At 37.6% G+C, this 23,397-nt stretch overlaps 3 protein-coding genes and 1 pseudogene across 7 annotated transcripts; 1 reads left to right on the top strand and 3 right to left on the bottom strand.

The window, feature by feature from the left end:
• Positions 1-638: 638 nt before the first annotated feature.
• Positions 639-4,058, bottom strand: LOC120016916 (protein ABCI7, chloroplastic-like). The gene is made up of 3 exons (XM_038869894.1): positions 3,116-4,058; positions 1,511-1,770; positions 639-1,194 (listed from the first exon to the last, which is right to left on the bottom strand). Exons 1-3 carry the CDS (start codon positions 4,007-4,009, stop codon positions 882-884), a joined length of 1,467 nt encoding a protein of 488 aa, XP_038725822.1. The 5' UTR covers positions 4,010-4,058; the 3' UTR covers positions 639-881.
• Positions 4,059-7,941: 3,883 nt separating this feature from the next.
• On the top strand, positions 7,942-10,697 carry LOC120016917 (annotated as a pseudogene).
• Positions 10,698-14,552: 3,855 nt separating this feature from the next.
• LOC120016856 (MND1-interacting protein 1-like) lies at positions 14,553-18,602 on the bottom strand. 2 transcript variants are annotated; one of them, XM_038869801.1, is made up of 3 exons: positions 18,466-18,602; positions 16,655-18,371; positions 14,553-15,381 (listed from the first exon to the last, which is right to left on the bottom strand). In XM_038869801.1, the coding sequence occupies exons 1-3, from the start codon at positions 18,525-18,527 to the stop codon at positions 14,863-14,865; spliced, it is 2,298 nt and encodes a 765-aa protein (XP_038725729.1). In that variant the 5' UTR covers positions 18,528-18,602; the 3' UTR covers positions 14,553-14,862. The 2 variants fall into 2 exon arrangements, 1 of the variants encoding a protein (XP_038725729.1); XR_005472056.1 differs by having other exon boundaries at positions 15,242-15,381; positions 16,201-18,371.
• Positions 18,603-19,430: 828 nt separating this feature from the next.
• Positions 19,431-21,961, bottom strand: LOC120016420 (protein LOL1). 4 transcript variants are annotated; one of them, XM_038869188.1, is made up of 7 exons: positions 21,752-21,958; positions 21,618-21,652; positions 21,307-21,476; positions 20,725-20,838; positions 20,382-20,495; positions 20,160-20,269; positions 19,431-19,861 (listed from the first exon to the last, which is right to left on the bottom strand). In XM_038869188.1, the coding sequence occupies exons 3-7, from the start codon at positions 21,368-21,370 to the stop codon at positions 19,823-19,825; spliced, it is 441 nt and encodes a 146-aa protein (XP_038725116.1). In that variant the 5' UTR covers positions 21,371-21,476; positions 21,618-21,652; positions 21,752-21,958; the 3' UTR covers positions 19,431-19,822. The 4 variants fall into 4 exon arrangements, with proteins under 4 accessions (XP_038725116.1, XP_038725117.1, XP_038725118.1 ...); XM_038869189.1 differs by having other exon boundaries at positions 21,634-21,652; XM_038869190.1 differs by lacking the exon at positions 21,618-21,652 and having other exon boundaries at positions 19,431-19,920; positions 21,752-21,961.
• Positions 21,962-23,397: the final 1,436 nt, after the last annotated feature.

The following is a 23,397-nucleotide window of genomic DNA, read 5'->3' as shown; positions in this document are numbered from 1 at the left end:
TTTAAAAATTAAAAATTACATAATCTCACATTTGCATGTCTTTCTTTTTCAATAAGCATGAATCTTAAAAAATACCTACCAAGTTTGCCTCCATCTCCACCACCGCCACCATCGCTCCTCCACCACCATCGTACATCCACAATTATCTTCTTCATTTTCTTATTCTTCTTTTTATTAGTGTTCGTCTTCATCTTGTTAAATCTGAGATCTTATGTTAATGTTTGAAAGAGCAACATTATGCGAGCAAAACATACCAATTTTGGGTCTCCCTTTCCGATGGCCGTTTTGGAAGGAATCTGGTTGGGCATTGCTTGTCTCAATTAAGGGAGTCTAATGGCAATTGTGATGTAACTGAACCGTCATCAGAATCATCTGGATTTAAAACCTTTTCTTTCATATTACTATTTCAAACAATAACATGAATTGATATATAATTGAGATAATAATGTAATTGATATTTTCATGAATGCTTATGTGTCCATATGTTTTTTAAGTAGACTCATATGTCCAAAATCCAAGCGTGGGATTTTACCAAATCGAGAACCAAATCAAATTTCTAGAAATTCTAAAATCGAACACAAACCAAAAACTGAAAACAAAATTCAGTTTGGTTTGGGTTTAATTTTCAGTTCCTGTTTGGCTTTGAACACCCCCGACAAAGTCAACAAGGGGCAGTAACACTTATTCCTCGGGTAATGGCCATAGTACAAATATGTGCAACTGAGGTAGAATCAAAAAATGTCTTTCACTCGACCTGAATGTTGACACATGGAGCTATCACTGCTCAAATGAGACCAGAATTTACTTTGAACTTGATGAATCGTACAACTACTACAACAGTACTACGTTATGCTAATGAATCACCTCACCTCACACTATGCTTATCCCTTTGCAGTAAGTTCCAACATTTGTTTGACATGAAGCTTAGCTTGGTTTTGGAGGCAAGGATCAGACAATTCTACGATCACCTCGGCTCCAAAGGAGAAAACAAGAGCCCGCTTAGCCGTCTCCAAGTCAATTCCCCGTGCCAGAAAGTAGAAGAGTTGGCTTTCTTCTAAGTCACTTATCGCAGCTCCATGTGAGCACTTCACATCATCCGCAATAATCTGGAGATTCGGTTTAACATTCACAGTCGCACGAGGTTCCAGGAGAAGGCTCCTTGTTAGTTGTCCTGCATCTGTCTGCTGTGCGTATCTACATGGAAGAGAACTAGTAATTAAAAAATAAGAAACATGCGAGATACAAGATACTCTTCAAGTCATCGGCGAGCAAGATACACAAAGTGAAAAGATGAGACCATTAGCAACATAAAAAGGCTCAATTCAGACCCATCACAGTAAGGAAAACCATGAGCAATCATTTAATCAACAGTTTTAAGGAAAAGTAATCCCATAAAGTGAAACAATACCTACTGGAACTTGTTGTTGACCCATGTGGAGCAAATGTGCTGGGTTATGTGATATGAAAAAAGACCATTTGCAAGTGAAAAAAAGAAAAGAGAAGAAAATACCTGTTGACCTTTACGTTCCCATCAAAAACAGCTTGTCCTAGAGAATGCGCCACAATACACTTGTGAAGTTGTCGAGAATAACCTCGTGGATGGTCGAAAACTAATCTACTGTGTAAATCTTGTGTTTGATCACTAATGGACAAATGGAATGTGGATAACTCTGTCACTGTATCTGGGCCAAATTGCTGAACGTGGAGGTTGTGTCTGCTCAACTTTCCACCAGTGCTTATCTCCACAAGCTTGTACGTACTAGCTGATTCCTGCAGATGGATTAACTTAAATTCATAAACGAAATGTTGCTTGATGTGTTCCATTGCGCAATTTTTTTTTGGTTCGGGGTTCATTACGCAAAAGTTTATGCATAACAAGGTGAGTTATGCATTTCATCTTCTGCCAGAAGAGACATTCAGTCAAATTCAACAGCCATTAGACCAAAAGCATGACAGATTTCAGTTGAATCCACACCTGACTGGTTGGTTGCAGTAAAGTGGATATAATGGTGCTGTGGTGAGAACAACGGAGAATTTTGGGGGATCATAAAAAGAGGAGAAGATACCTCAAAAGACATCAATGGAAGTAATAAGAAACGATATGGACTCTGTAGGATAAATGGAGAGTATGGCTCTAGATAGAAATGAATCACAAAAGAGTTATTTCTCTGATGGATTCTTGCAACCAACCCCAAAGTATTTGGTACACAGGCTAAGGTGATAATGATGATGAAAAGAATCCCAAATCATGCAATTCATTTTTAACCAATGAATCTTTGTTCTTTACAACTTTCTCGACTCCATGATCCAAATTATTGAAGTTTCACTACATCTTAGAAAATGGACTGAAAGCAGGAAACAGAGGGAATGACATGGGCAAAACCTATAAATCCACCAGTGGAGATTACAGAGCCACTCATGCATGGATAGAGGTGGATGTAGTTAAACCCATGATTGATTCTTAGATTGTAACATAGCAACTGCACCACTGCATTTACTTGAATACCTATACAAGCTAAGATTATCAAATTTGACTTCCAAATAAGCATAAATGCAATCATGTGCCGATGTGCAAGCAAATGATTAAAAGCCTTAGGAAGCTCTCCCTCCGAACAGTTGAGACTCAGAATTAGTTAATGTTTTGGAAAGAGAATTCATGCTTTGAACTTTGAAGTAACAACACTGTTTCCAAATTCAATACTTTGTGGTCCATTATAGAAAATGGAAATCAATATAAATGGCATGCTGGATATTGATCATTAAGATATGTGGAACTGAATTATGTTGCTGAAAAATAAAATAAAATCATAAGAGCAACCATTTCATACCATTTGTAAGAACTGTAATAAACCTTTTGTTACTCCTTGTAAACTTATGATGCACAACTCAAAAGTTATACACAACTCTCTCAATCACAATCTAACAGCAAATGTAGAAACTACTCAATATACACGCTGATTTGGCTTCATACCTCCAGGTAAACTAGTAATCTCACCCTAATCAAACACCTTAAAGAATTGAATCTACTCATTGAAACTAAGACCATAAAGAAATAATGATTAATGAAGCAATAAGAGCACAAGAAGAAACAACAAAATATTAAACAGAAAATTACCTGCCTGACGGAAGTCCATTTGATATGTGCTGAACTCAACGATTGTCTCTGTACATATGAATGTCTAACCTTCGCCCCCTCCCCAATCACCACTTCCAAAACAGGATTCACCCAGTAACTTCTATCATCCCCTTCTTTACCCACAAACTCCTCAACTATCTCGACCTCGGCTCCCTTCTCCACGACCACAATCACCCTTGGATTCGACACAGGAAACTTATTAGATCCCTTCTTACTCCCCTCCACTTGAAAGTACCTCAAATGCACTGGATTCTCGACCTTGCAGTTCTCTGGAACATACACAACTGCAACATCTGGAGCCCCCAATCCATTAATAGCCCAAAACAAGTCACCCCATTTAAAATCACCAACAAATTCACAAACCCTTTTGATAATTCCCTCTAAGGATGAACCCAACAAGCTACCCACAAAAACTCCATTGGGCAAATTGGACAAGTTGGAAATAGAATCCACAACAAACCCATCAACAATAGCAAGATTAGGCAAATGGGTATCCTTGGAAATGCCCAATAATTGATCTTGTTGCGGTGGGGTAGAGATTGGGATTATCTGGGAGTGCCTGATGAGGGAGGTATCCGTGAACCGAAAGTCCTCGTCTTTGCGAGTGGGCCAGGGAGTAGAGAGCAAGGACTGAGAGGAAAGGTCCCTGAGGGATTGAAGAGGAGATTGAGAAGATGTGGGCGGGATAGAGTCTTCAAGGGACTCCGCCAGTTGGAGAACAAAGGGGTCCGAGAAAGTTGAGCTGCTGGCAGGGGTCTGAAAAGAGAGAGTGGCCTTGGGTTTGTATCTCCATCCGGCTTTGAGTTTGAGTTTGGGTTTGGGTTTGGGTTTTGTGAGCTGGTGGATTTGAGGAGAGAAGGACAGAGCAGCCATGGGAGGTGGTTTGACTCTGGCACTTGTGGTTTCGGACTTGTTGAGCAAACCAGATTACCAATGAATCACTAGATAAAAATTATACAAAAAATAAAATGGAAGTTCTATCGTATAATCAGATTAATAACTCAAGGCCCGGACTTCAATTTTAGATTGGGCCCCTCTGTTGTGACAACCAATTAATTGGGCTATAAATGAACCAAAGCCCAAATTCATTTTGAATCATAGAAAACAACCCACTCAAAATTCCAAAGAGGCCCAAGTCCATATTTCTAATACTACCACGGAATGATTATCAAATATCAAGCCTCCATGGCTCAGGCCCATCAAGGGGAATCAGGTGTCGTAGTCATCTCCCCATAATCCTCCAAATCGAGAATGCTACCATACAAATTTGTGTTTAGACATCCGAGATATGGGTCTAAAGTCTAAATTTCACCACTCACGCGAAATAAAGCTTCTTCCACTTCCACTTAATTCTTATGAAATTTTCCATGAAAAAAAATGACAACGTTCATACCATGAAATGTTATTGGTCTACTGTTCTGCAACCTTTGTTGTTATTAATCTAATATTTGCTTTTAAATTATTCTTAGCATGTCATTTGAACACCACCCCTTAAACATTTAATCAAACCAAAATCTTTGAAACCATGGTTACATATGCTGTGTTTTTCTTTTTTTGCATTGCTAAAATGTCAACAAGAAGGCTGTCGGCAGCAAAACTCTTACCAACCAAATCTACTTATATTCTTCTTCCACTGTAATCGCTTCAATGTCGCGACATGTCGGGTTCATCAACTCCTGGTGTGTTTCATGACACTAGCTTTTAACATATCATACGGTAATAATCAACATATAAAAGGGGAGAGATTAAACCAATGTAATTCATTTGTCTGATTGGCTTTCTGTCAAACACTTGGAATGCTGCTTTTCTAGGTGTTCATAAGTGTGAAAAAATAGTGTTACTTAAAACCCCCATATGATTAGCTGTTTAGGTGCAGCCAAATGAGCCAAGATAAGACTCAACTTCACTCAGCTCCTTTTGGACCTTGAAATTTTTCATTTTTGTCTAAATCACTCAATCTCACCCCACTGATTTGGGAAAGCTATATATGATATCTTTTCCTCAATGGAGCTGCTCTTGTCAGCAAAATAATTATGCATAGAACCAACCCAGTCACGATAAGATTGAGATTGATGCACTACTGAAAAAAAAAAAAAAAAGGCAATAAAATTCAAATTATGCATACTTTGCTAATGTTGAACGGGAGAAAATACAAAGCAAAAACAAAGTAAACAATACGCTACATTTTGACTTCTCTGTGTCATTTTATCAAACACATTCAAGACACCGTTGAATGTTGATTACAGAGTTGTGGGAGGTGCTAAAATTAATGGCACCAAGGGACAAAGGGGCCGAAAGCAGTAGACAACCAATTGACATGGATAAGGCGGTCTTCTCATGTTCCACTTCCCCATAAAAAGACCCTTTGTTTGTCCTCCCTTATTTCTTCTTCCCACTAACATATAATGCACACTCAGAACTAGACCATGACCAAAGACCAATCTTTTCTTTTTTCACTATTACAGGTTCATTTCACACTCCTATATATGTTTTGTAATGCAAACCACTTCAGCAATATCATATGATATGACCACTTTATGGCCAATAATTCTTCGTTGTTAAAAGTTCAAACCCATACTAGTTGAAGCTGTAAAGTGAGGATATCACTATATCAGATGACCCCCTTTTCTTTTTGTCTTATCTTGAACCTAATGGGCATTGCAAATTTGCAATGCTAATAAGTGTGAGCTGATGAATTAACCACACGTCATCACCTAGGGCTGTTACTGGTATGGTAAATTACCCATTGGTATACCATTACCGATCAATTGGTTACCGAAAATAGCAGAAGATTGATATACCGTTACCAATTGTTCGGTACGGTAAATTTACCGATGATTTCGGTAACGGTAACAGTAAACAAAGTTCAAAACCGGTAAATTTCCCGATTACCGACATATATATTAAATATATATTAATATTATTTTTAGTTTTAGTTTTATTTAATTATGATCATTAGATTGATCTAATTTAATCTAGACCATTGATTATTTTTAGGGTTATTATTTATATATCACTCGTAGCAATTTCATTAACTTTAAAGCATCGTTTGCTACATAACAAAATGCTTTGTTGGTATTGATTACATGTTTTTCTTCTCCATTTCCATTATGGTCTTTTATCTTTATTTATCTTGTTTCTTCTAGCTTTCATGCTATGGAGTTTAAAACACTTCGGATACTAAAAATATTAGAAATTAATGAAATGAAAGATTTTCCGTTATAGATTGTTGGAATAATGTTATGTGAATTCTCCTTTCTTTTTTTCTCCGATTGATAGATATTTTCTCTTATTCACATGTAGCACAATGATCATTCTCATTAATCTATCATTTTTATTATTGGTATTATAGGCAAGATGAAAGTGTTGTAGTTTCATACAATGACTATTAAGCACAATGCTACTTGATGCATTTTTTTCTTTCTCTTTTTTAAATAAGTTTAAGAATTGGTAAATTTACCAATTACCGACTTACCATTACCGATCGAACGGTATACCGACCATCGGTATACCGACTCTTCCGGTAACGGTAACGGTAACGGTAACATTTTTTGAGTTACCGAAAGAATTGGTATAGTAACGGTATTCCGTGTTTGGTAACGACAACCGTACCAATAACAGCCCTGACATCACCAATACTGAAAAGCATACATTGTATGCAAAAAATTGAAGTGGTTGCATGAAAATGCAAACTCAGATCCAACCAGACATCATTTTTTTCTCTGAGACCTAAAGCATTTGTTTTGCTATCTTTTTAGCCCTTTTTCAGGTGTAAACGTGAAGTGTTAGATTGTAGCTTCTTTATGAACTTTTCTTGATAAGCTATACATATGTTTGAACTCAGGATTTCTAGTACTTTTATGGCTCAGTTGAACCCATAAATATCAGACAATGAAATACAATGCACTGAGTTTCTTTGCTAAACATGTCTAGAGACGGGAGTTTTCTTACCTTAAGATTATATTAGTAGGTCACCATAATTGGGAATGAAGAAGAGGGTTCACTTTAATTTACAAGTAGATGTGAATTCAGAAAGAGTTTCAAGCTTCCACTAAGGTGTGCTTAGTCATTCCCCAAAAAAAAAAAAAAAATTTAAAGAACTGGGCTAAGCACTTTTGGAACTCTTTTATTGAACAATGGACCCTACTTGATGACACAATCACTTCCGAAAAGAAAGCAAAAGTGTTTTTATGGACTCAGGATGATGTGGAAGAAGAGGACATGACCAAGAAAACCCAAATTCCCTTATCTATGCTTACTGTGACCACTATGCTGTGAGATGCATACAGTGTAGTTCAACATTAGCATTCATAATTCTTATTAGTGATGATTACCAAAATCTCAAGAAGATTAAGGTCAGTCTAATAAAGACAAGAAAAAAAGGATTCAACATTTACAATCTGCTACAATAAAAAATAGAAGACTAAACCAATCAAATGAAGATATATCTAGATTGATGGTCTTTTTTAAGAGAAACCCCAACCACAAAAATAGTAATATAGTGACAAATAAATCCAATAAATAGTATTACAGTTATTGAAAGGCTGTGGATATCTGAGTTTCTCTTTCAATTGATGAAAATTTGATGAACTCAAAATAATGAATAATGAATTAGTTGACAGTAACGGTAATAAATAAATTTGGCGGGAAGCGAACTGTTAGGTGTGAATGGGGTTTTGTTTTGAGCTATGTGGGGCCAATCCTGTGGAATTTTGGGTAGATTGAGACAATCAATCTCTCAAACTTTCGGTGTATGCTTTATTTTGGACTGCTAGCTCCTACATAAGCCTATATATACACACACTCCATGCACCAATGTTTCTACTCTCTTTCTCCTCTTAATCTATCTCTTCATCACAACTCTCTTTCTGGGTCTCAAAAGTTCTTCATCCCACACCCTGCCCATTCAAATCATTGAATTTTTTTAGAGTGATTATTGAATGGTTTTGGTAGATTCAAATTTTGGAAGTTCGAATTGGTTTTTGTTGACTTTCACTTCTGAGTATTGCTTCAAGTCTATTCTTTTACTCACAATTTCATTCCTTTTTGGGTCTAATTTTTGTGGGGGTGGGTGGGGGTTAAGTATTTTGATCATAGAAAGTTCAGGTCTTTCGAATTATGATTCTGCTGTACAATGGGTGCATTCTGTGGAAGTTGTACCTGATACTTGGAAGGAAATCTAGTGCTAACAAAAGCTTCTATTTTTGGATTTTTTTCCAGATTTTTAATAGATATACTATAGGCACTTAGCCCTCATATATATACCTCTGTTGTCTGCCCTGTTTTTTTTTTTTTCCCGCAGCTCTACATTTTGTTTAATTTCTTTAGTAATAGTAATAGTGACAGAGGATTATACAAACAAGAGAGTTGTATAATGGGAGGGCCAACGCTGCCGCCAGGTTTCAGGTTCCACCCTACTGACGAGGAACTGGTGGGATATTACTTGAAAAGAAAAGTGGAAGGGCTCGAAATTGAGCTCGAAGTGATTCCAGTGATCGATTTGTACAAATTTGATCCTTGGGAGTTGCCAGGTACCCTTGGCTTCAATCTTCTATGAACTTTTAGACTTTGAAAATGCTAAGTCTACTGCATTTGTTCCAAGTCATTTCAGTGCTCATTAGGTTCAGTGAATTAGCTGCAAGTCTTCACTAGGCTAAAGCATTCAGACATTAATGTTCCAGTCTAGGAATAGCCATACTAGTATCAACAGAGTGTTTTTTTAAAAGTGTTTGATATATTATTTTTTTCTTCTTTATTGGCTAAAACTGTGTGAATTATCTTTTCTCGCATTGGGACCCTAACTTTTGTGTTCAAAAGGCCGATTCAATCGGAACTCTTTTTTATTTCCATCTCCACTTGTGCAATGAAAAGGACCTATCATATACCAAATTATGTCTTCCCCCCTTTATATTTTCATTAGTTTAACAGAACATGGAACCTGATATTCTAACTTAGTAAATTGCAGATAAATCTTTCCTTCCAAAAAGAGATATGGAGTGGTTCTTCTTCTGTCCCAGGGATCGGAAGTACCCAAATGGCTCAAGAACAAATCGAGCCACCAAAGCTGGGTACTGGAAAGCCACTGGAAAAGACCGCAAGGTTGTTTGTCAATCTGCAGTTACTGGGTACAGAAAGACCCTGGTTTTCTATCGTGGACGTGCTCCTTTAGGAGATAGAACAGACTGGGTTATGCATGAATATCGCCTCTGCGACAATCTTTCTCAAGGATCACCAAATTTTCATGTAAACTCCCAAAACATTTCCAAGTCTTATATATTGCATACTATGAACTGCTACTTGGTCCTTAACTGCTCTCTAGACTGAATTGAAAATTGGATGTTGCTGTTCTATCTAGGGAGCTTATGCTTTGTGCCACGTGATCAAAAGGAATGAACACGGGCAGAAGACAAGTGATCCAAATGGAGAATCAAAAGGCAAGAGGGTTGGAAACAGTTCGGGCAATGGGGATTCCACCTCAACAGTAATCTCAAACGAGCCCTTGAGCATCTCCAATTTAACGTCTCAAGCAAGTTACCTATTCAACGAGAGTCTGTATTCTAGCCCAATTATGTCCCCTAATGAAGTTAATCCAGCAGCAGATTTTGAGCCTGCAGCTCCCCTGACAACCAATATTCCATCAAGCTACTGGGTATCACCTGATCTAGTCCTTGATTCGTCAAAGGTAAATATTCAATTAAAACAAGGAAGTTAAGAATTGAAGCATTACACAAAATGAGTCTCTCAACAGCTTTTTTCATTGGCTTATTGCAGGACTACCCACAAGTCAATGAAGCTATATCCGAATACTTCCCACAATATGAGATGCCAAACTCAATGACTCCATGGCAGCCATTTGAACATAGTGAATTCTCATCAAGTTCTTCATACTCAAACTTTGCTGGGGATATCGAACCTGCGGATGATCTCAGCCGTATTGGCTACATGTCACCTTATTCAGGACAAGGAAACTATATGGGTTTTAATGGGAATGAAGATCTAACTTATGAAGGTTATAACCAGTCCAGTTCACAAAGATACACAAAACCCACATGAAAAGGCGAGCAAAGATCACCATAGGCTATTTTCTTTCAATGCAGGGTTTGAACCACAGGGCCAATCACCAATTTGCAGGCAAACACGTGGAGATGGGGTTTTGGGGGAATATGGTGGCCTTTGGTTACAGCCTTACAAGAAGACAACTTGATGATCGTTATCTAAGGGCATGCCCCAAATAGTGTCATCTAAAAGAAATATCCAAGAACACGCCTTTTAATGTTGGTTCTTGGAGTGGCAAATAATCTCCTTTCCTACATATTAAGTCAATCTACTTATGTTGTTAAGACTGTTTGTTATGTTCTGTATCAGAGCTGTTTTGATGCTCAGTGTTATTTCATTTTGGTGTTTATGCTGTGAGTAATCAGAAGGATCTCCTGTTGCTAATCATTTTTAACGATTGCACCTGGAGTAGGTTTAATATAAGTTTGGTTAATAAGCTTCTTCCAGGGTATACTGTTTGATGGGTTTGTGTTGTAATTGAAAGTATTTTATATTTTTCCTAGTACATATAAAATGTATCTTTGTTTCAGTATTCTTTTGCACCTCGGGTAGAGGAACTTGTTTTCAAATGTCAATGCATAACTATCTAATCCTAATTATTTGCCTTTCAGCGGCCTATTTTAGCTTAAGTTTGATAATGGCGGCGCAAGGGAACCGAAGTTACTGTTTGAACTTCCATTTGTGTTCTTTTCACGACTGTATTTGTCATATTGCCTATAGCTTTTGAAATCCCAAGTTCTTTAAGATTTGAAGTTTATAAGTTCACAAGCAATTCCAATGACAAGTACCTTTTCAGATGACCTTTAAACACATTTTCATGCTCTATGACATGTCTTGCAGAAGAGTTAAATGTAGTATAGATGACAAATCCATAATCCAATCTAAATCCACCCACAAGACTAACCATAGCAAAGTTCCTACCAAATTCCTTGACTAGAAGACTAGGGTAAAAGCATTCGCGAAATCAGCATCGATGGGTCTATTTTTTTTTAATCTAATTAAGAAGTAAAACCACTCATACTTCATTGTTTGACAGACCAAAAATCTATACACTTAGGGATCGATTATAACAATTGATATCATTTACAAACAAAGCAAATAAACCATGTATATGTCTCAACTAACTAGGCTCTATTCCCATTCATGGAGTTCTAAAACACCTTGACTTCTTATACCATTCCGAGAAATGAACAGAATGCAATATTACTTAATGATGGACTACTTTCGCATTAAGAGGGCCAAATATGTACTTGAGATCATAAAAGCGACCTAAAGCGAGCATCTAGCTAAAATATTTCTCTCTGCCGAAATCTACAAATTGTTCCCCACCCTTTCTTGGCTTTGTTTGAATTCTTGATAAAGAAAACCACACTCATTAAACTTTAAATTGCTTTCCGAAAAGACCCATTTATCCACAAAATCAAGCAATCCAACACCAACAGTTTTTCTTCAAAAATAGATTCCTCACCCCCCCCCCCCCCCATTGCACTAACAGTAACACCTATAAGGCTATAACTAGTTATGGTAGTAGAAAAATCCAACTTCAACAATATTCTCCACTAGTTTGAATTGAAAATGAAGTCACAAAAAAGGAGTTCTTCTTGCAACTTTATCAAGAGCAGATAATTCGTCCCCCCCCCCCCCCCCCCCCCACCCATTGCACTAACAGTAACACCTATAAGGCTATAACTAGTTATGGTAGTAGAAAAATCCAACTTCAACAATATTCTCCACTAGTTTGAATTGAAAATGAAGTCACAAAAAAGGAGTTCTTCTTGCAACTTTATCAAGAGCAGATAATTCGTTAACAAGAAAGTGACAAAGCTAGTATGCTGTTATACAAATAAAAAAAACTAGGGCACAACAAAAGACCCTGAATATATATGTATGCAGCCTTAACCTATTAAAGCTATTGCCCAATACAAGCAATATAGAATTCTCTTTCTCTGTATTCAATCAAAAGACTAATACTTTATCAAGAGCAAGTGATTAATAGTACCTTAGAATTCAGTACTCAGTACAAGCTTGCAATTTGAGGACTGCAGAAAACTTGGACTTCTTCAAGAGTGGCTTTAGACTCGTCACCAAAGATAGACTCCTTCCCATCCTCTCTTCTAGCCTATGACAACCCCAATCTTGACTTGGCTTGCCTTAGATCACCGATGCCCGAATTCGTATCCGGCACCGCAAGCCCACCCATTGGCCATTACTGGTGCAAGCGGGGGGCCAATAAAAATAAAAAAAAGTGGGGGCCAAACGGCCACTAAGCAACCCATCAGCCCCAAACTGCGGCCCACCTCGAGCATAATCGAGTATCCTACGGCCGGTGCAAAGAAAAAATAAATTTAAAAAATAATAAATGTGTAATATTTAACATGACAAATCCAACAATATTTTTTAAACAAAAATTAAATTCATCACAATTAAAAATCGAATGTTTTGGGTTTATATTTGACGGTCTAGAATTTTCATGCTTTTTTCATATTAAATTTGATTTTTGTTTCGAATAAAAAAAATATCAATATTTATGCATACTAAATATTACACATTTATGATTTTTTTCAAAAATTGTTAGTGCACCGATTGAAGGGTCCAAAAAATGTTGGTGCATCGGTTGAAAGATTCATGGGATTTGAACTCACGACCTTCCGTCACTTGTATTAAGTATTAATGTATATGTGTACAAAAAATCTTTATGTAATCTCACAAATGTATACCTCACATATATATATATACATATCAAGATACTCAGTTGAGTAAGCCAACACACAATTCTACATGGTATCAGAGATAGGTTTCTTCTATATGTGTACAAAGGGTCCTTATGTAATCTCACAAATAAATATTTGATATTTCACTTAGATATACACACACAAATCATGGCACTTAGCTGAGTAAGCCAACACAATTCTACATTCATAGTTATCGCGGTCAAATTCACAGTTTCAACCAGCCACCTATTGTTAACAAAAACATTATAGATATGAAAATATTATTTGTGTCATTAAACTTGGATAAATCAATGTGAAAGACAAACCAACTTTCAAGGCATGAATCACCCTTCGAGGGTCCTCTCGACCCATATTCCAAATCATTCGCCGTAAAAAACTCAGAAATCTTCTGATTTTCTCTCCAAATTTGTGAAAGCCTTCCTGCCACTTCTCTCTCTTTGTGCCTGAGTCAAGAGCCATTGCCATTTTCATGCCAACATGAACTTTGGGACACATAGCGTCTACTTGATTTAGACTCTTTTTCTATTGAAATATCACAAAAATCTATAGTGTCTACTTGATAAGAGACAAACAACAAACACATCAACCATCATACCACAATTGGCAATAATAATAAATCTCTTTTTTTTTCCGTAAGAAAACGAGGTTGAGAATTTAAACTTGGATATCACTGAATTAAATATTTATCTTAACCATCTCGGCTTACGAGTTATTGACAATGATAATAAATTTCAATTGCTGAGGAAAACCTAAATTGATATTTACTCGAACCTAAGTGATATGGTCCAAACTTTTTTTTTCCGATAAAGAAGTGCTAATTTATCAGATTGTTTGGTCAACTTCAGTTACACCCTAGCTTTGTAGGGCAACAATCTAATTTGAAGAAGTCTAGTGTCTTACATTCTTTCAGATACGATACTGTCTTGTTCTCAAACAGTTGTATTTATAACTGTTCAGTGTCACGCGCACTCTTAATTTCTCCCACATGAAGCTCATCTTTTGCCATCTGTCACCTGACACTCTTTTCCACGTGGCACCATATTTTCATTGGTTGCTCCCCATTTGCTCCTACATATTTTTTTTTAAAAAAAAAAAACAAAAAACCAAGGAACCATCATCCAATATGACCTTTAGAACAGTTGGTGAGCGTAAACCTTCTTAAAACAACTCACACCATGCTGACGACATGTAAGAATGAGTCCGAGTCATATGAGTAGATACCCAGAAATGAGACAAGCCCATGAAACTTCAATTTCACAAAAAAAAAAATCGAACTGATCAATTCAAACTCCCGAACTTAGTAGTTGGTGGAAGTGAGTGGCTGTGTATGATTCTCTTTTATTGACATTTATCAAGTACATTTGTGCTACTTTAGAATAATTCAATCAAATTTAAAGCTAGATCTGAGTACATTGGTGTAAGTAGGATATGCAAAAAAAGAGGGAAGAAGCATGGTTCCCATGAAATCAATGAATCAAAATCAAAATGTCGTTTATGAAGCCAAGGCCATAAGACCTCCCAAAAGAAATGATGCAGAATTTTCATTATTTCTCTATGCTCAAGCATGTCTGCTGATTTCATGTATACCTTGAAATGTAGTATACTAATGTACATATTTAAGAACCATATATAATATCTTGCCACAGAATAAAATCAGCTAATCCTCACTGCAATTGTATGAATCATCATATATTTAGCATTGTAAAAGGCATAAGCATTCTACTTATTTGGGCTAGAAGAACGAGCAGGAAAGAAGTTTGATTTTTATGTACATAGATCCTCATGATGCTGACTTTATCAGCTGTGCTGCATGTTGAAGGCAACTATATGTAAAGTAAGCAGTCCCAACGACTGCTGCATGAAACATAAACTGAATAGGTAAAGTATACCTGAAGACTTCTCCCAGAAGGCATTATAAAAATTTAAACCAGAATTGAACTATGAACTTGCTCCAAAAACATGGATTCTCTGCTCAATTGGAGCACAGCAGCAAGGACAGGTAGCTTTACCCTTCTTCCCGTAATTCTCACTGCAACTGGCGCACAGAACTTGGTGGGCACAGGGCAGAAAAACGACAGAAACTTCATCTTTCATGCAAATAAAGCATTGCCTCTCACAGTTGCCTTCTTTATGAGAAGAGTCCTCTAGATTATCTAGTTCTTGAATCAACCTAGCAATTGTTTCTCCTTTGGGCTTTGTGCCATCAGAATTTCCTGAGGGCAAAGTATTTGATTGATGATTCAACTCAGTGGACTGCACAGCTGATTTCAGACGCGATAGCTCTTGCTCAAGTCTTTGGAAATCATCCTTATGGCACTGGAAGTCTATGTCTATCTTCAGGCGCAGAGCCTCAAGCTTTCTTTTGTTACTAGCCTCGGCTGCTTCCTTGGAGTGTCTTTTCTCCTCCACTTGGGCCAAGGCCAGCTCTTTTGCCTTCACTTCCTGCTTCCACTTTCCCTGTAATAAGAACATTACCCAGTAGTAGGTGTACTATCAGTGAGGCTGGGACCAGCACACTACAAATATACATCAAGAGCATAAATAAGAGAGTCGTTGGAAGCTGCAACTCTGACGAACAACAAGAGAGATGAATTGCACATTGTCAGTTATACAGAGGGGTAAGATCCTAGAATTAAGTTGAATTAGGATGAGAACAGCTCTCAGGTTAGAGCTTTTGGCTTTCCAAATTAGTTTTTGTGTCAGGAAGAGAGTACGAGCACCCAATTCATGGTCTACCATAGAGAAACACCCAGTTTTACTCGTCTATAATTACATAATATGTGAATGAAAAGAAGAAAAAACCAAAAAAGTCTAGAGTTTTACCCAAAACTAGATGAGATAACTTCCAAAACATGTATGCGAGAAACACACAGGCACAGGTAAATGCAAAAGCTCCACTTCCTTATGATTTTACTTTTAGGAAATCAGGTTAATGATATGAGTATGTGACACACGCAAAAGGAAGGAAAAAAAAGGTACTAATGAACTGAAACTTAAGAAGCTATACAATGTTTTAAAAGAATCAATGTGCACATAATCGTTATTAGAGAGCTCTCAAGAGAACTAACTTGGATTTTGGAAAATCACCTCACTTCTTCTAGGTCTTTTTTATTTTTGACATTGTATTATCTCAGTCAAACTAGTATTGCAACATAAAGAAAGAGCACTAAGCTTTATCTCTACCTTCTAAAAAACCAATTAGATTTGAAAATTTTAAGCTGTTCACATTAGGAAATTTTCAAGATAGAGAAATGCTCATGTGTTATGACAACTTACTGCATTTCATATAAGCCTATACCACCCTCTGTCATTATATTGAGAATGGATCTTCTGGATGGATAGTAAAGGCACACAAATCATCAGACATCAAAAGAGGAGCTTGTGGCCCAGTGATATCCAACTCCTTACACTTGCATAAGGTGCAAGATTCTTTATCTTCTCCTATTCCTTAATCTTATTCCATGGTTCCACTTGCACAGGACATAAGGGCCAATAGGCTTCTCTATCAAAAACAAGAAACCTTTCTTATCCTTGAATAACTAATTATAAGAAACAATAGGATACATTGCATGGAAACAAAAAATTCCCAATAAATCATCCCTTGAAATAACAATGACAATATGATATGTCCGCATACATGAGTATAATATCTCATGCATTCTAGGGGACATATGGAGATATATAATATGCAGTTATATTGACATATATAAGAATAGATAGAAAAATACACCTCGGATTCTTTTTGAGCCCGCTCCACCATCGCCAAGCATCGTTGCAACTCCTTGATTTTCTCTTTCTCATCTGTAATCTCATCCTGCAACTTGCTTTTCTGTTTGTCCCAGGCCATGAGCCTCTTTTGACACTTCTTCTCTCTCTTTTCCACCTCTAAGCGTGTTGTAATAGACTCCGATTCACTTAACTTAGAAGCCTCCATCTCTGCCCTAATTTCAGCATTCTCTGTCTCAAGCCGCCGTACAGCTGCATTTGCCCGGTCTACCTGGCTGCTGGCCTTCCTCAGAGCATTTTCCATCTCTGTAAGCCTCTTCATGGTTGAGTCCTCCAAGGTTTGTTTTCCCTTCTTCAATCTCTGAGTCTCTTCTCCCTCCATCCTCAGCGTTTTAAGCTCTGTCAAATCATTACTAAGCTTTCTTGCAGCCTGCATTGCCTTCTGGTGGGCCCACTCCTTCCTTTCTTTCACTTGCCTCTCAAGTTCCTTAATCTGATGCAGCAGGGTTACAATGATCTCATCCTTCTGTTCTTCTCCAGAAAGCTCCATATTCTCATCAAGATTCAAATCTTGAAACTTACTCATTACCAAATTGACACCATCTTGGCTTTTCAAAAATTTCGACTCATCATTCTTCTCAACAGGAATTTCACCCCCCAACACAACTTGATTAGCGTTCCCACCAGCTGAAGCACTAATACAAGCCTGAGTTTGCATCATTTGTTTTGAATTTGCCCGAAAACCAGCTGCAAACATAGCAACATTTCTTTTCAACAAAGACTTCATGGCAGGCGAAAGATTAAATCTCTCCGGACACTCGATATCCCTTGGCATTTCCGTTCTATATGAGAAAAAACCATTAGCAGAAAAGTCTGAGTCGCCCCCATTTCCAAACCCCCACCCACCGTGAAACTGACAAAGGGGAGGTGCAGCAATAGCTACACGGTCATCTTCAACACTCTCACTGTTGCTCTGTGATAGATTACTACTTCTATTACCATTTCCAGGCGTAGGAATTTCCATAGTACTCGCACGGCCCACATGGAGATCGCTCATCAGAAGGCACCACATTGCATCACCTTTACACAGATGGGGTCTAACTCGTTGCAACAAACACACCATACCTGCCAGTGAGTACTCCTCTAACTGCCTCAAATCGGCAAAAATGGGTTCAGATTCCAGCGAACTCTCATTGCTACTACTGCCACCACCACCGCCGCTGCCACAACTACTATTCAGATAAGCCAATGAGTTATGGAGAATATTGGTCAGCACATCCATGCCACCATAGCAATGCCCATTACGCAATATGGCCTTCAAAGCAATATCCTCATCATAACCCAATGCAATAAGCTTAGATATGGCTTCATTATACAAAAATTCAAGGTTTTTCAATAGGATTTCCTCTAACTGTTCTTCAGTGCAGTAACCCCATCCATGATCATCGAAATTAGAATTTAGGTTAGCATTGGTGACAGGATTCGGGTTCTGGGTGGAATCGGTCTGACCCAGATGGTAATTCAGGGGTTTGAGACCCGCTTCTAGTATTGATTTGGAGATTGCTGCTCTATCGAGATGACAGCAGGATTCAGAATCGGGTTTCAAGGATCGGCTCCTCCGGTTCGTACGGAGATGCTTCTCTCTTACAGTACAACCCATCTGTGTAAATATGTGTGTGTGTGTGAGTGCGTCTGTGTTATCCGATAGAGAGATCAAAAACCTGATATAAGTGAAAGAAAAGCAGATTCATTTACCTATACTAGTTGGGTGCGAGTACCATAAGTGAATCAAAGAGAATAAGAAGAGAGACTTACAGGTTATAACGACAATGGCTGCTGTCTGATGTACAGGAGTGGAGGAGAGGAGGAGAACGCATGCACCAAATTAAACCTGCTTCTTGGTTATTGATGACACGTTTACACGTTTAAACCTCCTTCAATCCTGTGTTCTATGATCAAAAAGCCCATGTTCAGGCCCGGCCCATTTTCTCAAGTAATGGTGATGTTTTTTTTAGAGGGTTGAAACCCATCATTTCATTCCATAATAACAAACATCAAACTTAGCGGCACGAAAACAGTTTAAAAATTACAAATAATAGACAACACCAAATTATATAAGGATATACCGGACAGACTTAACAAACAAACACAAGAAAAAACAAAAAAAATTGTTCGGGATCATGATTTTTTTTATCCAGTGACATCTAATATTTGGTACATCTTAATAGTCGTATACTCCTATGTGTAATGAAGACTTTGTATAGAAGCCTCTCTTGAATTCATATGTATGTATATATATGCTCTCATGAAGTTGATACAACTATTCTTGCAACATCTGACCTGGAAATGATTGCAGGAACAATTTATGTGTTTCTCCAATTGTTCTTCTCCATAAGTTTCTGATGAATCAAGAGATGTGTAATAGAATGTCATAGATTACTTTCTTTTTCTTTTTCTTGTTCCAAAGTTGGGATAGAAAAACCTCCACAGAGATCAATTATGCAGCTTGACTCAAAACCAGAATCCTGTCTTTATCCAGACATTTCTTTTTATAAGCCATACAATCTCAGGATGATATTGATGTATATATATAGAACTGAGTATATGTAACATCAATCATGAATCATGTAATGTAATGTAACACAAAGCTTCTTTCAGCATTCCTGGCCTCAGTGGTTTTTCCTGAAATATCTTTTGGTCCCCTGTGTAGTGATTTATCTGCTGTCTTAAATTGACTGCTAAGAAGACTTCAACTTTTTAGCCCTTTTTGACAATTCAAGAGCAGAAAGTAGCACTTGCAAGCATATATATACCATTAAAGAGAAAATAAAGTTAAACTGATCCAATGCATTCACAATTAATCGATAACTTCGAATAGATTGACTGCTATGCAAGTGGCTGTGCTTTGACAAATTGACAATTCAAAGCAGAAAAAGTATCTGGGATAAACCAGTACGTCCCGTGATCAAAGTAAAACTGAAAGTCTTCACAGAGATAACCTCTTCATAGTTCTGATTTGCCAAAACTGCTTATTCATTACTATGTCACGCAAGGGGAAAAGGCTCTATACATGTGACTCACTAGATGGTATTTTCCTCTGCTAGCCGAGGGATGCCTTGCGAAACCAAGGTAGTAGCTTCTGTAATATCCAACTGGCGTGCATATAACAATTTTAGTTGTTGAACTTCTGTTCAGTGGTGCTTGTCGAGGCCTGCATCGGTACAGAAAACCACATTAACGACTGCCATATGCACCCCCGCGTACAGCATCCTACATAAGCATGGCATAAGCAACTCCCTATGTTTCTAATGCTTAAAACGGTTGAAAATTAAAGCCCTCATCATCAGTTGTATTGTCATTGACAACTTTCGTTACTGACAATGGACTCCAAAATGATTCAAAAGAAAATGTTCAATTGTAATTGGTAACTAGTAACAAAAAAAGAAATTGCTCATTTGTTCAGTTAGATTAGTATTTGCAAAGCTAGGAAACGGAAATCATATACTGACCCCAATCGATGTAACAAAATTGCAAACTGCACATTTCACAGATCGCGCTCCATATTGGTACATCAATAGCATCCTGCAGTTACCACAATTGACATGTGCCACCTGATTTGCTGTCACGACAGGGATTCGATGTTTACAATGTTTCCATGCTCAAAAATCCTAGAACTCAACTCTCTAATTCTTCCGTCAATCAGAAGCCTATACATAGCAAAAAAAGGGTACCTTCCAAAGCTAGATTGACAGTGTGACAACAAGAACATTGCACGCTTGTCGCTCCTCGAATGTACATAAGCAAGGTGTGGCAGCCACCACAAACCAACTGTGCCATTTCCGTGCCTGTTTTAAGTTGGAGAAACAGGTGATCAAACATCAGTCACCGAGAAAATCATACATATATCTCTATCATAGATTCTACTTCTTGTGGTGTACTAGGCAAAGATTTTTTTTGTAGGATTATGTTAAAGCCTAGCTTAGTTTTCAGTTAAAGTTCAAACAAGAAATTTTCAGACGTTTGAAATTAGATTGAAAGAGTCCCAGGCTTGTTGGAGCAACAAAGAATACATACCAGGAGGTGGAACAGCCGTAACAACATTACAAACAGCACAACACACAGAGGTTGCCCCTACCGGAAAGAGTAAAAGGTTTCGACATCCAGAACATACAAGCTGGCTTTGTGAACCTAATGAACAATGTCAGCAGCTTAAAAAAAATGCAGAAGAACCAAACAGTCTCAGTTTATAAAGAATCGGATACTACACAGTTCCTCTACAATAAGGGCATATAACTTTCAAACTTGGAATTATACAAATTTGAGTTGTTTCATTTCTAGTAATTATACAAGGAAGTGCCCCTTTCTCACATAATTACTCACTTTCAATTCGAGTTTTGAAGCTTTTGACTTGTCAAATCCATCCACCCCAAAATTGTTCTTCAAATTTACCAAAAAATCCAAGTTGATGTGGGTGAAATCCAGATGTGAAGAGACAAAGAAAAGAAAAAGTAGATTAACTTTGCCTCAGAAAGAAGTACAAGGGTCCCCATGCATTCTTATTAGTTCTTTCATTTCTTTTCTCAGAAACCAAACAGAAAAACAATCTCATTGTTCTGAGGCCAAAACTTGTGCAAAATTGACTAACATACTACATACCATTGGCAGGAGGAGATGTATATGGTGCTGGAGGCGTCGGATACGGAGCAAGAGGAACTGGCATTGTACAAACCCCCAAATATGTACTATTTCTCTTCCAGTCTCTCCTACAACCTTAACTCCTCACAAACAGAATACAAAATTCTCTCTCTCTCATTTTCATCATTTCTCTGTATACAAGAACCAAAAAAAATCAAGTCTTGTCTCCAAAATGTTAAATAAATTCCAAATACACCTAAAACTTCAATGACATGTAATGGCACCAAATGGCGGAAGAAAAAAAAAAGAAAATTTATTAGCTTCAAGACTACCAAAATTGAGAAGTACCCAGTGGAAAACTTTCCCCCTGAAAACCATTCAAGTAGTTAATTAAGCTTGAAGACACTGAAAAAGCATGCAATGGAACTCAATTTTATAATGGTGTACTGGGTCTCTGAACACATACCTGTGCTAGTTGCAGATGAAGTATAGAGGGGGAGAGAGAAGAAAAGAAAGAGAGGGGATGTATAATACAAGTGAGAGAAGTTTTTGTCAATATTTACAAAAATAGGGAAAACAAAGATTAGTTTGCTGCTTTTATTTGTAAAGTAAAGCTTTTCGTTTTACATGCTGCAGGCGCAGGGTGCAGGTGGTGGTTAACTTCCATTTCTGTTGGTGGAATATGAAGATCAAGATTAACTTTTTATCAGTAACTGTGGGCTCCAGGCTCCACTCCTCTGTCTCTCCTTTAGCATGGCAAGGGCCAAGCACATGAGTGTTGCATTCAACCACAAGTACCTTCCCTCATGAGAGTGTCGAAGGCTAACAGAAAGCCACGTCATCCAAAAGAGTAATCTGAGCGGTTGATCAAAACAGGTGGCCCACTGACCTGTGTCTTACACAGGTTACAAAGATAATTGACTTGAAGTTACAGATTTCAGTGTTTTTATCGAGGTATTCCAAATATTGAGATAAACTTATACGATTTCATATAGATCATGTCGTCGAGGATGTAAGACCCGTGATTTCACGTAAATCATGTGTGTTTATCTCAGCATTCGAGATAGTTGATGCCTAAAACAAGGTTTTTTTTGTCCGCTAAGACGACTAGATGAGCATTGTTTGAGTGAAAAACTAAAACCGAAAGAACAAAAAAAGGGTTCCCAAAAGGAGGCAGTGATTAATATGTAAGTATGGGCAGTGATTAACATGCAAAAAAGTATGGGCAGTGAAGAAGAGAATTGTATGCTTCTATTCCCTGAGTTTATCCCTTTTTCCCTGATGTGTTTTTCCTGGGTTTATGTTTCTTTCTTGACTTGGACAAGAAATATTGCCTGACAAAGGAAAAAAAGAGAGGGCCAAAGATAAAGCATGGCAAAGGAAAAGGAAGTCAAGGGACCACCGCCTATTGGCTTTTCTCCGCATTCTAACTTGATCCCAACTGGATATTCCTGCCACTGGATCTCTACATTATACAGTCTACTCCAATAATGTAGTAAATGATACCCCACATTTGTATCCACACACACACTCCCTATTTTCTTGATGAGATTGTCTAATGTGGATTGTTTTGTCTTTGATTTATCAGGTGTTATTGTCCTGATACTAAGATTCCATGTTCTTAAAAATGATCCACTCACTAATTATCATCAACAATTAGGGGGGGGTAATCCAATCCATGGCTCAATACTGTTATTGTCTTTTGTTTTGGGGCCAAAAGAAAGAGACAAAAAAACCCACAATTTAATGGTTGGTTTGGCTGATTCAAAACCCACAAAATATGAACTAGTTGTAGGGGATGGGCATGTGTGTTTTCCGCTCACTGAAATGTTTCTTGTGCCACCAACAAACATCATCTCTTATCAAGCTCCAAACAAAGCTGAACAGGCCAGTTTGAAGAACTTAAAGGCTTCCAAGTTATGGTCCTAATTAAAGCTGTCTGACTGAGAAATTAATCCAAAATGGTTAATAATGGAGAGGAAATCAACATCGTCAACTTGGTGGGGGCATTTCAAATGCATAAGATTATTAGATAAAATAAGAGACAAAAGTAAGGCATTTGGCATCTACTTAAAGCTAAATTTGGTTAATATTTAAGAAAATGACCTCTTC

The sequence above is a fragment of the Tripterygium wilfordii genome, chromosome 15 (genome assembly GCF_013401445.1).
Source record: "Tripterygium wilfordii isolate XIE 37 chromosome 15, ASM1340144v1, whole genome shotgun sequence".
NCBI lineage: Eukaryota > Viridiplantae > Streptophyta > Magnoliopsida > Celastrales > Celastraceae > Tripterygium > Tripterygium wilfordii.
Note: the sequence above shows the minus strand (reverse complement) of the source record. Positions and strands in the feature narration are given on the sequence as shown.